This window comes from Ptychodera flava, chromosome 13 (genome assembly GCF_041260155.1).
Source record: "Ptychodera flava strain L36383 chromosome 13, AS_Pfla_20210202, whole genome shotgun sequence".
Lineage (NCBI taxonomy): Eukaryota > Metazoa > Hemichordata > Enteropneusta > Ptychoderidae > Ptychodera > Ptychodera flava.
Genome location: NC_091940.1, coordinates 15,822,142 through 15,838,689, shown reverse-complemented (window position 1 = coordinate 15,838,689; position 16,548 = coordinate 15,822,142). Strand labels below are relative to the sequence as shown.

Below are 16,548 nucleotides of genomic sequence, written 5' to 3'. Positions count from 1 at the left end.
CCCTAATTGAGTTTTTTACCAGCCAAGCATTAAAACTTGTAACTATTTTGTTCATTTACAATTGTAACTTGTCTTTGCTGATAACTTTCTTTACAGTTGGGAGTTGAATGGATAACAATCAAACTTTGAGGGCGCTGTTCTACAGGGCCCCAGCAGGTAGATGACTATCTCTGTGATGGCCCAGGTCCTAAAGAAAAGACTGGTTCGTCACACGATTTCAAAACAGACAATCATTTTATTAATGATAAGATTTGACACAAAACACAATAAAAGTGGTGTTTTATTTTCACTCTACAAAAAAGCTGTCATTGCTTTCATGTACACTATATATTAATGCATATAACGATTTTGATTATCAACGTGAAAATAAAATTATGAGAAATGACATAAAAACTGGGAAATTATGTGAAAATGTTTGTTTAAATGTACAGTATAATAAAGTATTTAATACTTAGAAGAAGAGTGGGTTAAAGTTACAACAATTTGATAAATGCATGGTTTGGGAAATATTAGGTGTAAGATTAAACCTTTTATCCATCTGGAATTATAAATAAATATCTTGGTGTGTATCCTCCCTTTTCTTACACGGCGTCACATCTCAGGAAAAATTGCTGAATGATTTGAGCTCCGTTCTTTATTGTTCTTCATAAATCAAATATCTGAGAGAAAAAAAAAAAGTGAAATGCTCCTACAAGACTGTCCACTCACAGCACTGTCAAAACCAAACTGAAGATACTGAACTAAAATGCTGCATTTTGGAATTAATTATGTGAACATTTGAGAGAAAAACACAAAATGAAAAAAAAAATGTAACAAATCTCACACGCAGAGATGAATTGGACACGGAAATTCTGGAATGCAAAGGTCAGTACAGAATAAACAGTTTACTGGGTGTACAATCGTATTAAATATGACTTTGGTCAATTTTACTTTTGGTCCAAAAGGGAATTATTAAATGCATTATACGGTGGGTCTTTTTGAGAGACTGCTAAGTTTGGTGAGTTTACAGGCAGGATTTTCCTGGGGTCAATGAAGGTCATGAGGCCAGTCAAGGTCACCGGGTAACTTTTACAATGTTCCTCCCTGGGTCAGTGCAGGTCATTAAGGTCAATAGGTCATATTTGCTAGAGTCCCATACTACAAACACTGACATCTGATATTGTTTCTAAGGAAAGCAAACATCTTTAAATGTGAAATAAAAACACTGCACAAATAACTGCAAAATGTCATGTGTTAGCTGGACAGTAGTAAAACACATCAGTGTATAAGTATATTGTCCACTCTATTTCACAGATGCAACAAGAAGCAAACCCTGATTGTTTTGGACACACAATGTTTGGTCATTTTGCACATCTTCTTGTACACTTCTCATCTGATGACAATTTTGTTCTCCTTGTAAAATTCTTCAATTAGGTATTTTCATGGTTAAAAAGAAACATGTTGACATTAAAAAAACCAGTAAAAGCAAGTAAAACAGACAAATAAAAAAGTTAATCAGGTTACAAGATGTCACAGTGTGTGATTTGCAAAAATAAAAAAAAAAACCGGCAATTATTGCATACTGGATTCAATATAATATGTTAATTAGAGATTGATTGATACTGGAAAATACTAACGTTTGAGGTGCTCAAAATATTTTCCCAATTTAACCAAGTTAAGCAGAAACAAGTTTCAATACTTTAAATATTGATCAATCTTTTATTAGATAAAGTGTCTTCAATGACTGTTCAACAAGAGAAATATTGAGTTGTTTGTTTTCTATCTTTCAAAGTGATTAAATTGCCCATGGTATTTGCTGGCATGTGCACAAATACCTTACAATATAAGCTATTTGTCAAGCATAGGTACATTCCGTAAAGATATACTAGTGCCTGTGAGTAATTCTCCATTATCCATTATGCCCATGTGACTTCTATGTTCACAACATCCTGTTTACAAAATCTTTCAGGTATCGTATTCTTGGAAATAACCCCAGATTGTGTGTTGAAATTTTCACAAACACGCAAGGCTGTGATGGACTTGCAATACATTCGTTACACTCAAAAGGATGTTTTGTGACAGGGGGATTGGAAAACAGTATAAAAAGTTTACCAATTCCACATTATGAAACAGCAGTAATTTTGACAAAATTACAAACTGGATAAATTTTGAAGCAAACTTGGCCAGAAACACTTACCTCCCCCTGATATACAGTAAACAGTTGAATTCTGAGAAATTCTGCAAACAATTTTGAGATTTACAGAAGGTAGAATACGGTATTAAAACGGTATTATCAGATTAAGAGCCCGGCGCCCTTGTTTCTTATGTCTGGATTCTACCTTATGTTCACCCCCGATTCCCTGTAAACAAGTCCACAATCACCATTGATAACAATGGTCCTTGGCCAAACCATTGTGGTGAAAGGGTTGACACCACTTTGAAAGGAAAAGAGAAAACGGTCAGACTAAACTCTGCCATGAAAAGTGTTGAAATCATTTACGAAGACCCTGTATGCTGTACACTCACAAAATTGTGAATTTGGTATTTGAGATTTGAAACGCGTCCAACCGGTGGGGAAGTCCTTACCAGAAACAGACAAGCACAATTTTTTTTTGTTCTACACAATAACACAACTGAGAGGTTGGGTTCATTTGGAAGATAGAGTAGCTTTATCTCTGAGAAAGGTAAACTGAAAACCACAAAAAAAACACAATTAAAGCAAAATGGACAACACAGGTCGACTTGATGTTGATTTTAAAAACTCTCTACTCAATGAAATCTCTTGAATATGTTATACTACATTATGATCCCAAGTCAGGTAACAGAATAACATAATATATATTAAATAAAATTGTCAAAATCTTTCATGTAATATTTTCTATCTTGATCTCACCAGAAAGTATTAGTACTATTTTCTCATAAAATGAAATAATTATCCTATATATTCCATATCTATACAATCCTGGTGCCAGTCTCCCCAACCCCCTAAAATGCAAATGGTTCATTCTAGAATACCTTGTGCTGCCGATGCTGAGGGTGCCATGTCAGTATTGGAGGGGTGATTGCATGAGATTGATGAGCAAAATCTTGATCAAATGAAATGTTAATTATCATGTATCAATTAATGCACAAACTTTACCTTCTGCAATTTCTCTCTCAGAATTAGATTTCTAATTTTGGCTAAACGAATTCAACGATAGTTTTGTATTTACACGAGGACTGCTCGGGCAGTGATTATACATCCGAGAGGTCAACTGCAGCACATTACAAAAATCGAAAACCCAAAAGACAAACTTATGAAAGATCTGTGTTCGACTTTCTCATTGCAGGGGGTCACCTGTTCAAGTACACTAGGATCATTTGTCAAATCACGTTGGATCAAGTTCAACAAGCTACAATGTGTATATATCTGTATGCTGTAGTTTCTGCATTGAATCTCAAACAGCACACTGGATTTTAAAAACCCCGAAAATTTCCATCAAATTGCCATTTCAGAAGAATCCATATGCTTTTGCTTCCTTTTTTCTGGCCAAAAATTACGACAGTTTTCTGTTCGTATCACCCACAGCATCATCCCAAATCTCAGTATGCACGGTACATTACAACATCGGGGCTTTGACTTTCACACCGAGGCAGCAGCACATATCCCATGATTCCACTCACATTATGCAAATAGACCCATTCTTGTAACTTTTGCGGAGAGGAAAGTGTGCAGAACAAAAACCACTGGTTTGGGACAGGTGTGAAGATCCAGCTCCTGAAATAAACAATAAATGATCATCGTAAATATCATTTGGATCTCTCTAAAAATTAGGCTGTATGTGATTGCAGGTCTTTACTAGGTATATCTGCAAGTACACCACATTGGACACTGTTACCTGAAATATAAACAAATTTGGTTAGTGTTGCATGCAGAGTTGCTGTTACAGCTTGTATTCTCAGCAAGTCATATATCTTTTCTAATGTTAACTCTTTCATTGGCAGTTGTCTATGGAGCTATTTTCATTGTTCTTGCATGCATAACTTAAATTTGTGGACAAATATATAGTTTTGCATATTTGCATATTAATGAGAGAACAGTGATGTCATTACCTAACAGCCCTATTGGTGTTGTTCTCTGCCACTCTGTTCATGTGACTGTGCTTGTGAAAGCATCAGTCTGTACAAAGTACACTTAGAAAATTTGATAATTATGAAAATTTTGACTTTGGAATCTTAAAGATGAGAACAGCCTTTGGGCGACTGATTAACATTTTCAGGTACAAATCTGGTACAATGAACATCTTTCTTTACGCATTTTCAATTATCCTTTATACTTTATAGATATTTGATCAGTAACTCTGGAGTCTGAACAAAAATTCATCACATTTCAAGAGGCTACGATATCAGTTGTAGCATGCAAGTTCAAATTTATTTCCCAAAGCAACTGGGGACGATGTAATGTTCTTGTGATTAACTGGAGTAAACAAAGTAAATACAGTGAACACCACTTTCACTATGCCACGGGAGGCATGTCATGAGTAGTACTGGTGACCATGGAGCTAAAAACGGTCTAGCTCCATGTGTTGACAGACACTCTGACCTTGGTCAGTAATATTGAATGGTACTTGGCCCTAGAATATAATCACATTCTTGACTGCTTTCCTTGATATGTTAGTACTTTGGAATACAGTGAAAGGTTCTCCTCCGAGGGGATTTTTAGAGGTGGGTCATCCCTCTATTTTTCCAAACAATCTATTCATATGTTAATAACCATACAAAATATGCAAATTATGTATTGTTATGTAAATTAACAGCTTATTTATTTTTCAAAATGGTGGAAAACAATGCGGTGAAATCACAGCAATTGTTATATCAGGGAAGTCCTACTGATTGTGTGCATACTTACAAATTCTCCTTCACCAGCACCGAAGTCTAGCCACAGCATCCGTGTCCCATCGTCTGATGAAAAGCGTAATTTTTCGAAGGGGTAGCTCCACATGACAGGCGACCTTCCCCCTTCCTGGGCCTCGGCCCTTGCATCGGTGAGGGTGAATCCGTTCTCGTAGTGTAACGTCAATCTGGCGTCTTTGCCTTGGAAAGTTACAGCTGCAAATGAAGACAGGAAGACCACTGCAGTGTAAAGTATGTAGGGTAGAATGCGCTTCGGGGAGAGATATTCAGGCTGTCAGATATTTACAATACTTTTCAGGGTAACTGCTTGTGTGGGCTCGTGTTGAAACTCTTGCAGTACGTGCAGGGATAGAAATACTTTTTTATTTCTTGTGGCAAAAGTTTGCCACCGGATATAAAATTAGGTGGCAATTATGAAAAATCTGGTGGCAGTTTAACACATGTGATCGGTATAATAAAACATTTTGTCATTGCCACATACTCATTCTAATTTATAAATTCTTGAAAATATGGTGAGTACACATCACAAAAAGTCAACCCATACTGCAGGCCTCGAAAATTTTTTTCAAACTTACTAACCGTGGGACATGTGAATTTCATTTTTACTTGCCCGAGAGGAAAAATTACTTGCCCGAAATTTCTAATAACTGTACCAGTAATTTGTAACAGAGGGCAAGAGTTTGGCAATATGAAGTGAATTCAAAGAGGGAAAAAACAGATTCAAACATTAACTACATCTTGTTAAAATGAAGGACTATTACCAAATCTGAAATGTCGCAGAAGAAATGTGAGAATACTTTAGTCTTTTCTGTAGATTTGGTCATCTAGAATACATCTTTGAATTTGGAATTTTTCAACAACCTAATCCAAATTAAAATCTTTGCATAAGAGTAATAAGATTGTGTGATTTACAATGTGCATGGCTGGCTGCTGCTCTTTATTATCAAGCTGAGATCACAGACAACTGCTCTGCTAGTGTTTATCTGCCAATGCATACGCACATGTATCTTCAACCCTTTTACCTGTTTACATGTTTGCTCACTGAGCACAGCAGTTTTATTTTGATAAATGTATTCATAAAGAGAGCAGATTCAAGTTTCATTTTCGTACTCTTCAGTGCAGATTTGTTTTCTGTAAGTGAGAGCCGATCCCCGACAACCAAGGTCACGTAATTTGAAACTGTCTGCATCTCACACACTACGTAGCTGCAATATGTGGCCTCCTTGGTCGACTGAGCCCGTTTCGACTACGATGTAAACTTGTACTTTTCAACCGGGTGTTGATTTAATTACGTTGAACAGTAAGCATTGCCGAGATCCATGGCTTCGAATAAGTTTACATCCATTTACCAAGCACATGGTGCAACTACACTGTCCCGTGAAGCCGATCGATTGTCATACGAGTCATACACTTGCACAAAGAGAATGGCAAGAGCATACCACTTTACGGCACACATACAAAACAGTGAGTTCACTCCGTGTCGTCGGAGAGAACATGTCGCAAAACTCTATTTTTACGACTTTTTGTGTTTTACAACAGCAAGAATGATTATTTTGCGATGTCGGGCGGACTTTCAAGGGTTTTCAGAAAAAACTTCTGAGAGTTGAAGGACTTACAATGATTGCAGGCGTGTACAGACCTAATGAAATACGTTTTCAAGCTTGAATTGTCCAGAGCTTAGTCGATTCAACCGCTGGTGCACTTGCCCGTCGGACAGGAAGCATATTTTACTTGCCCGAACGCAAAGTTCACCAGCCACGATCGTCGGGCGATATGAATTTTTGAGCCCTGTACTGGCTAATGAATTGCAAGTAATTATTATTATTTAAATCATGATGGCTGCAGTTTGGCTAATGTTTTCAAAATGTCACAACATGCTTTTATCTTGTGCCGTATGACTGCATATGCGGCTATTACATAGGGCAACAGCATGTCAAGTGTACAAAACCTGCTGTCATCGATATGGAGATTAGCCAATCACAAGTTTGGATTCACGCTATATTTTCATTTATGCCAAAATGTCGCAATTAGTTTGGTTATTTTGCTAATGAGTTTTTCCGCCGTCAGACAAAGCGTGTTCCTTCAGTGTTCCTTCATTCAAGCCGTAGGATCGATGACATGGTGACCCAAAATTTAGTGGCAGGAAAATACCACCAGAAAAAAAAATTGGTGGCAGATTGACAGTTTTTGGTGGCAAATGCCACCATTGCCACCGATTATTTCGAACACTGACATGAAGTTTTCACTGGCGTTTTTATGAAAATTGTAACTTTAATTTTCTCCATTGGGCTGTCAAAGGGATGGGTAATGGGGAAGGTAAATTTGGTTACTGCATGTAGGCTAACATGCTGGAAATCAGCATATTCAAAAGAATGTGTTATGCTCTGATATTGTCTTAGAAAGTTCTGTGATATCTAACTTACCACAGTTGATTTCTTTGATAATAGAAGCTGCATTGTGGGATCCCTGAACCATGGCTCTAGACCAGGCGGCCAAGTCTCTTTGTGTGTCAACACGGAATTGATGAGCCTCTATTCCATTCCGTGTTCCTGTCCTGCTGCCGAAGGACAACTCCCCGGTCTTCTGATTGGATACGCTCGCTGGTCCACCTGAATGAACTAACCTATGGACCAATGAAATAGACAAAGGACATTTTATAATACCAAGCAACGACCAAATTTTGGGAAATATATTCAAACTGTCAGTTTCATGTTGGGTTGCTGGAAGACCATGGCAATCACAATCAGATGTATGTATATGTACTCAGGTGTCTTAGTAAAACAAAGAAAAATAATGTAAGTGCCACAGAGGGCGCTGTAACAAGTGCAGCATCGTAAAGCAATCTCTCGCAATGTTTGCTCATTTCCAAAACTGATTTCAAACTTTGAATAAAATAGGAAATACGACAAAAAACAAAACAATCTCTCGCTGAGGAGTAAAGACATTGCTTTGAAACTTCCACAGCCAAGGTTTAAAAAACGACACTAGGGGAAAGTAGTGTGCTTAAGTTACGAGGATTATAAAGGTTTTAAATGACAATCATCTTGCTGTGTAGATAATTGGTGATTACAAATCCACCAGTCACATATTCTTCTTTATATCAAGTATTTTCATTATATTACTTTCATTATGAATGTTTGAATGTGCTCTCACACCTTGGTAGGGGTTGCAGAGCAAATATAGTTATTACCATTATCATACAGAGAAGGTCTAATGGACGTATTCACTTTTTACAATCTGTACTCTTTCTGTCACCATGGTCAGCTGCCCTGACATGGTACAACCGAAACCTACAGACTGCCTTACATGTACTGTGTCATTGCTTGATAAAACAGGAACGAAACAGCTCTTGACGGAACATAACTTACAGAAGCTTTGGGACTCAATGTCACTATAGATTCATTACAGTAGATAATCCATGCTGCAACTTTGGCTGGTATACTGACATGAAGGAAAAATTTCACTGAAGAACAACATTTCTCAAAGAGGGAAAAGAGCGATGTGCCCAGTCATGGAAAAAATGCAACTTCACAAAGAGATAAGATAATTTATGGAATAAGGTAAGAGAATACGATGAAATAAGCGAGGCGTAAAGAGATTACAAGTAATTCACCTAGGGCTAATCAGTCTACCCATGCATTTGTGTAAGTAACAGTCAGTGACCTATATATGTAGCAGTCTAGTACCAATTGCCTATGTCTACATCGTTAATATCATACTCTGACACTCCACGCAGGCTTTGGTTAATGAAGTTGAACCATCAAGGGGTGTAACACTGTTTAGTTTATGTTTGTTTGTACATGTATACACAATTTCAAATATCATCCTTAAGTGACCCCGACTGTTAAAACAACCGTTCAAAATCAGTCTGCCATCTCTCCTGGTATCTCTCCGGCTTTTCCAGTAGTTTGGGGCTAAGGAAATGCCACCAGTGAGATCCTGGACTATCAGAATCAAGAAACTGATTGGGGATGTAACCCGAAACAATGATCGCCTCCCCTCTCCTTTGAATGTGTATACCAGGACTTCAGTCTTTCTGTTCCACTTAAAATCATGCAGTTGTATTGAACACCCAATGCAATCGATGTGCACATCAGTTTTATGCAAGTCTCAAACGGCGTATCAGTGGACAATACCTCTATCTTGCAAAGAGAGAAGGACATGATGCCTTCTCAAGTTTTAGAAAAGACAGGATGATAAAATATAGACTGGGTTGGGATCACTATGGCTGTTAAGCGAGATTTAACAGTTCACACCAGCGGTTGTCTTTTCCCTTGGGACGCCAAAAGAACCACGACAATTGGTGATGAGAATCACTCATCCAAAACTAATACTCTCAATTGAAAAGCTGTTGCCCCAGGTACACACAGGGCGGCTCCCTTTGCTGGCGAGACTCAAATTCACACACGGGTTCCAAGTCGGCTGTCCACACAATGCCCCGCTATACACTCCCTGTTTATTTAGAGGTTTGTTGGAATGTCTGTAAGCTCCGACAGTCTGCAATACGTTTTTGAAAATCTTGATTTGCATGGGTCTTAAAGCTGACAGGGTTTCCGAAGCGTTCTTTTCAAAAGGTACATCAAGAGATCTGATGCTATCATATTCTCTCTTTGTCTGAATGTCTGTCTCTCTCTCTCTCTCTGAATGTCTGTCTGTCTCTGGTATACACTTGAATCACATGTTTAGTATTTTAGGAAATAGGTCGTAATTGAGCCCACATTTAGTAGTGAACCAAAACATTTGGATCACCTTGATAGTATTAGTTAGAGAATCATTGTGCAAAGAAAAACACATTTATATGTTTCTGTGAGAGAGAGAGAGAGAGAGAGAGAGAGAGAGAGAGAGAGAGAGAGAGAATGAACGATGGATTCAGCTCTCTTGCTACAAGGCACTGCCAACTGTCAAAAGTGGTCGCCTTGTGTCCCATGATGAGGTAGAGGCCAGGAGCTTACAAAGATAATACATATGTTTGCATTTTTGAATGAGTGCTGACAGGAAAAAACAGAATTCCACAAAAGGAAGGTATTTCCTTGCAGCTGATAACATTTTCAATGTCAGCAACACGGGAACAGCTACCGGTTTATACTACTCTCTATAGAACTGACATAATCACAAGGTATATCGAAGAAAGGCTGACAGTAACAAGTACAGTTAGAAAGTGAAAGTTTAGCTTGTTTCTTAGCCATACAGTGATGAAATCCAGGCAACCAGAAGTCTGCAGGAAGGAAAATAATACGGTAGAAACCTGCTACCTGATGCAAGGGGTCCACATTCCTAAACCAGCGTGTGATACATGCTATTTAGTAAATCCCTAGGTTTACTTTACCCAGCAACAATATACAGACAACTCTCAGGAGCTGAAATTGGAGCATATACTCGCACACTGCCCCATATTCCATGAACCTTACTGTTTTGTTACCGATTCTGTTATACCCAACCAGGAGTGGATGTGGGTGTATAAATGGCTTGAAGTACGTGACCCTGCTTGTTTCGTTTCCACTCACTGGGGAACGAGCCAATTACGAAGAAAATGACATCGAAATACAAACAGCTGCTAGTGATATTTTTGCGTGCTGAAAATACCCAACTGTACCTCTTTCTACACTGAAACATTCTAAATCCATTTTGATAATGGCTTTCAGTATCTCATAAATCAATTGAACATTTCAAAAAATGTCTCTTCTACCTTGCCGAGTATCATAGGGCACTTGCAATTCTTCAATTAACATATTATCTACCTGTCTATCTGTATCTATATATACTACCTGGTATCATGGGTATGTATGTATGTACATATATGTATGTTAATATACATGTATATTACATAATACGTGTATACTGTGAACATGTATCTATCTTTCTCTCTTTATTCTTTACACACACACACACACACACATTTATATATATATATATATATATATATATATATATATATATATATATATATATATATATATATATATATACACACATATATGTATAGATATAGAGAATATCTATATATATATATATATATATATATATATATATATATATATATATATATATATATATATACACATACATACATACATATATACATACATACATACACACATATATGGGGAGAGAGAGAGAGAGAGAGAGAGAGAGAGAGAGAGAGAGAGAGAGATCTCAGAGAGAGAGACAGAGAGGAAGAGAGAGAAGAGAGACCTGGTACTGTGTTAAGAAGTTCTGTGATCTAGCACTTTAAAACACAGTTTAAAGATGTATTATTACACTATTACAGGAAATAAAGCCCATAATCACTGACTAGTTTTACTACAGATGCAAATGGCTTGGTCAGTTGGAATTTATTATACACTTACAGTTAGCTCTGAATTTCTGACAAACCAGATGTTGACAGGTGGGTCCATGGGTGCAGTACATTTTTCTCATGTTTTTTTGCCGTGCTTTGGGACAATCTATGTGGATATTTCGACAATGTTTAAAAATAGACAGCAAATATGTCATTTATCAGAAGCTAGAGGAGGGAAGTTGTTCAATGAAGGTGTGAACAGTTCATGACTGAGGACGCTGCATTTGGAATATTGCTGGCCAAAATTAGAGGACGGTTAGTGACTAGAAATACATCTTCAATGGTGATGCACCAGCAAGCTTGAATAGAATGTGACAAATACTTGGGTGAAATGGCACTGACAGGCAAAGAACACTGCAATCATATTTAAAACACCTACGCATAAAATTAGGAAGGTACATCAGATGAAGAAACACTGACGACTAACACATGCATCATTTGGGAGACACGTTGCAACCTAAACTGTGACAGGAATTGATTCAGACTATTGATTTTTTTATTCCAGTTTGGAGAAATCTGAGAATTCACAGGCAGGAGAATGGAAAAACAAATTAAAACTGTCAGTTAAGGTAGAATGCGCCTAGGGGACAGATACTCAGACTAAAATTTTTTCATACTTTTCTTATCTACCGGGAAGGGGGGGGGGGGCACATTTTGAAAGCTCTTGGAATAAGAAACATTTTCACCATCTTGGTTTTTCAGAAATTAAATTTTTTTGTCTGTAGAGGTAACACAGGGATAGTGGCCATATTGAATTTCAAATATTGGTAAAATGTTAGGTAATTTGTTACTCAAGCACCAAGCTTTGCATGGTTGCCCCTAATTTGTATTCTTGATTTGTTTTAAATGTCAATAACAGTTTCTCGTTTTACCTGCCAAAGAATGTTGAAATGCACAGTATGTTTAGACTGCATTGTTACTGTGGACAGGTCAATTCTGGTCTGGAATTCAAACATCAACAATAGCAGTGCATTCAACAGTGCATTCCGTAATTCAATATGCATTAGGGAGTAGAACAAGAAACTGCAGTTGACATACAAATTCATTACAAAATATAAAAATTGTGAAAAAATCATCAAAGTGTTACAGCTACTGCCCCTTTAAGCTAAAAAACGCCTCAGGGACAGATAGTTGGACTCTCAAACTTTTTCAATTCTTTTTTGATCTCCCACTTGTGGGGGTTCATTTTATAGCTCAAGGTGTAAGAAAAACTTTCACTTAGTTTTTTCGAAAATCCAAAATTTTCTCTTTCTCCATAAAGTTAACACAGGGATGGCGGCCATTTTAAATTTCAAATATCAGTAAATCTTGGGTAATTTGTTTCTCCAATACCAAAATGTGCACGGTGACCCCTGATTTTTATACTTGATTTTGAAAGAGATTTGTGAAAGATTCCTTGAGGAAAGTTTGCACAAAAGTTGAAGTCTTTCACTTTCGAGGTGCTCACTGCCTTAAAATGCAAACTTTCTAAAAATACAAAGTCACGAGATGTATAAGGCCAATACATTTGTCTTTTCATATCACTGTCATCAAGGCAGTTTGCCATTCACGCACAAATCACAACTGCCATCTGAATTCACAAAGAGAAACACTACCCTATTCGCACAAACATCTAGCTGGCATATGTAAAACCTTATGAGCTAGAAAACTGTTTGAAAGGCAAACACTACTGATGAGAAGATATGTTATCATTACTCAATAATTTCAAATTAATTTTCACCGACACGATTGTTCTCATTGTGCCTGTCTTGAAGCGCTGTATTATTGAAGCAAAGATGACAATATCTGTTTTTTATGCCGTTTTTCATAAAAGCACAACACGTTTCTTGGACACCGTTTGAAAAACAGTGGAAAGTAAAAAAATTAAACAAATGTTACAATTGAAGTTTCAAAGACCATTGATTTGGTTTTTGCCTTTTTCATATTAATCTTCAACGCCACGAGCATGACAACATTTTTATATAAATCTTTCATTCACGAAGATTCATAACCTACGAAGATAAATGCAAAACAAATTTCAGCAAAATTGATGACATACAATTTTTTTTACAAACAGTATTGGTTTAGGAGCAAAAATTGTGAATGAACATGTGGCAATAGTCTGATATACCTGCCGTCCTGTCACAACGAAAGAGTTTGATGTATGTACTGCCACAAAGGTTAACCCTCTAAGCTGTATACTTTACAAGCCACTGCCTGGTTATGCATATACATGTAATACATCAATCAACTGCCTGCGTTGGAGAAGGACCAGCGGAGTATGAAATTATTGTGAAGTCAGATATTTATGATGGCCATGAAAGGATCAAGACTTCATATAGTGTATTTGTTAAAGATATACTGTCACCTGTTCCAATTTTGCCACTGTTACCATGGAAAGAGAAAATCTAACCAATCACAGAGTTTAAGCGGGTGGCCACATTTTAAAACAGCGCCCTCACATGGGCATTTTGAATTAAAGGAACGCCCCTTTGACCATATATGGGCATATTTAGATTACAGGTGACTGTATACCTTTAAGGCAGAATGCTATTTGGACTCTCAAACTTTTACAATACTTTTCTGGTCTACCACTTGCAGGGGCTCATTTTGAAGCTCTTGGAGGCAAGAAAATTTTTACCATCTCATTTTTGTGAAAATTTTTTCCAGCTAACAAAGGGAAGCGGCCATTTTGAATTTTAAATATTGGTAAATATATGGTAATTTGCTTTTCTGGTATAAGAATTTGCACAGTGACCCCTGATTTTTATTGTTCTTTTGAAAGAGACTGGTTGAAGGTTTCCCTAAGGAAAGTTTGAGTAAAAATAAAAGTCTTTTGCTGTTGAGGCTAATACGACCAGCACGCAGGTAAATGTTACCAGGGTTCCCGGGCCCTGGTATATCAATGCAATCAGATTAGGGGACAGCAGAAATGTTACCAGGGTTCCAAAATCATTTACCAATGTCCCCAACCTTGGCAAAAACAAAGTCACAATAAATGATAATAGTGTGTATTTCACTCTCTTTTTTAGATGTCAGATTTACAGTAAATGGATCTTGCAGGCTCAATCACTTCTTGGCCCTCTGCTGTTTTCCACAATTGGCAAGTGGTATACGTTTGTGCTGTTCATTTGCTGAAGTGGTAACTCAGATACAAAAAAATAAGTCACACATATGCGCAATTACTCACAGGAACTGCTTTATTTAGGTTGAAAAAAAAAATTCTAATTTTGGGAATTACCTTTCTTTGTATTATGAAACAGATGCACTGTAAAAAACATGTTATGTTGACAGTTGCATGGTAGGAGTGTGGAGCTTGTTGCCATGGTAACATGACTCGCCACGCTATTAGCAAGAGGAGAGACAAACAGTTTAAATGGTAAGTTGTTTTGAGTAGAGAGACTCAGGTACTGATGTGTAGTGGAAAAATGAGTGAGAAATACATTCCTCTACATTCACACAATTTTTCCCTCGTGAACTCGATGAGGAAGGTCTGGAAAATTTCAATAGGTAAGTGAATTGTGTGACCTACTGAAAGGAGTGAGGTCAGACAATGAAACTTCAACACTTGTATCATGCACAGATTCACCCTAAAAACTTAAGGAACTCCAGTGCCATGTACAGAAAGCCAAGAGCCATACACTTTTTCCCCATTTTGCGTCGAAAGCCGTGTTTCTAAATTGGTCCTGAATAGGAAAGCCATTGAAACTTGTTAAGTGGTTTAGTGGAAATACAAGACGGCCCGAGTTGTCAACAGCGAGTGCCGATTAGGTTGAAAAACCTGAATGGATTACTTCAAACCAGTCTCAGCTGTCAATCTTGTGTTCTCGTACATCGTACCAAATTAATTTGAAAGATTTTCTCTGTGTCCTGTTGGTCAGTGCCAGGGGTAAGTTAGGCTTCTGACGTACATCATCTGACACAGTGTTCGAGTCAGTTTAGATTTTTCAGTCTCAAAATAAACCCAGTATACATGTGTCTCCCTTCTCGGCTTCCTGTTGAAAGTACCTCTGGGGTAATCAAAGTCTTTCCTTGGCGTCCACTCAAAATTTGAAAGATAAGTGGGCAAGCAGTTCAAAAACAAGCACCACAAAATTTTACACAAGCAATGCAAGTTTTATATTTACTTCAATCTTTCAATGTAACATGAGTGACCGTTCAAGAATTAAAGCTGAAACTTCTCTTTTTTAACCTTCATACTGTACACTACAGTGTGACATTTTTGCAGGCATTTTAAGTACATTTACAGGAAAAAAATTTGTAAACAAAGATTTGTAGGCAGAAAAGCTGAGCAGGAAACACCTCTTCTAATATGCTGCAAGGTGTTTAGTTTTTTTCATGAAATCCTCAAAATTCTATGCATGAGGGGGTGGGAACGACACAAGGCAAAGAATTTCATTACTCTCATAGCTGTATTGTTTAGAACAGTACATGCATCATAACAAGTTACAAGCCATACACAATGTAGTGCCAGGTTGGTGAAATGTTTAAAGTAATATCTAGTGCTCAAGAAGCAGTGAACATGTCATAACTTAAAAAATTGAAACTGACCTAATGTGAGTAACCAAAAGTCTAGGACCTCTCCTTAATGCAGCATACGTTTGTTGGTTTCAATAGAAGAAAGCACATACAGTAACTGAGAAAAGGTACTAGGTGACCAGTCGCATTACGTAAGTGTACTTTTAACCCTTTGAGTGCGTTAATTTTTCCCACCAAAATTTTGATGCAGAATTTTACCAACTTTTATGAATTTTTCTGAAAATATTTGATAATTTTGGACCAAATGGACAACACATTTCATCGGCTACAGTTTTTACCAACATTTGGGCAAAATCTGACAAATATTGACAAGGGTATATTTTGGGAAAGCGACAAAAATTGACTTTGGCACTCAAAGGAATAATATTTTTTGTAAAAAATATCTGAGAAGGGTGTTGATAAGTTCATACTTCATACTTAAAAGATGATGGGAACATCTGTGTGACGCTAAAACTATCTTTCTAGTTTTTGACCATTGGTTAATTTCTGATGCACTGGAACCCTATGGTGGGGTCAAAGGTTATGGGTTAACAGTGCTTTGACCTTTACAAGATAAAGCACCGATGTACTATGGAATGTGAAACATTACTTCACAATCAATATCATTAATTTCAACCTTATCTGGAAATAATTCTTCCGATAGAGATGCTGTAAATTTCTTTTGGTGCGAATTAAGAGTCATCATAACATTTCTAAAACAAGAGATAGAGAAGCGATACTGCCAGAAAATTTCAACATCACCGGGTCATTCTATCTTGAGGCACAGCCATTACAAATAAATTCACCATTGTAGATCCTGTGAATGAGTTGTCAGAGGAGGC

General features: G+C 37.2%; 1 protein-coding gene across 1 annotated transcript in view; it reads right to left on the bottom strand.

Moving 5' to 3' along the window:
• Positions 1 to 262: 262 nt before the first annotated feature.
• The window catches only part of LOC139147567 (beta-1-syntrophin-like), a 65,420-nt gene continuing 49,134 nt past the window's right edge, over positions 263 to 16,548 (bottom strand). Inside the window, exons 4-6 of the mRNA XM_070718692.1 lie at positions 7,296 to 7,495; positions 4,868 to 5,067; positions 263 to 3,736 (exon numbers count right to left, since the gene is read on the bottom strand). Of these exons, the coding sequence (XP_070574793.1) occupies positions 3,644 to 3,736; positions 4,868 to 5,067; positions 7,296 to 7,495 (493 nt within the window). The 3' untranslated portion in view covers positions 263 to 3,643. The remainder of the gene's footprint in view (positions 3,737 to 4,867; positions 5,068 to 7,295; positions 7,496 to 16,548) is intronic.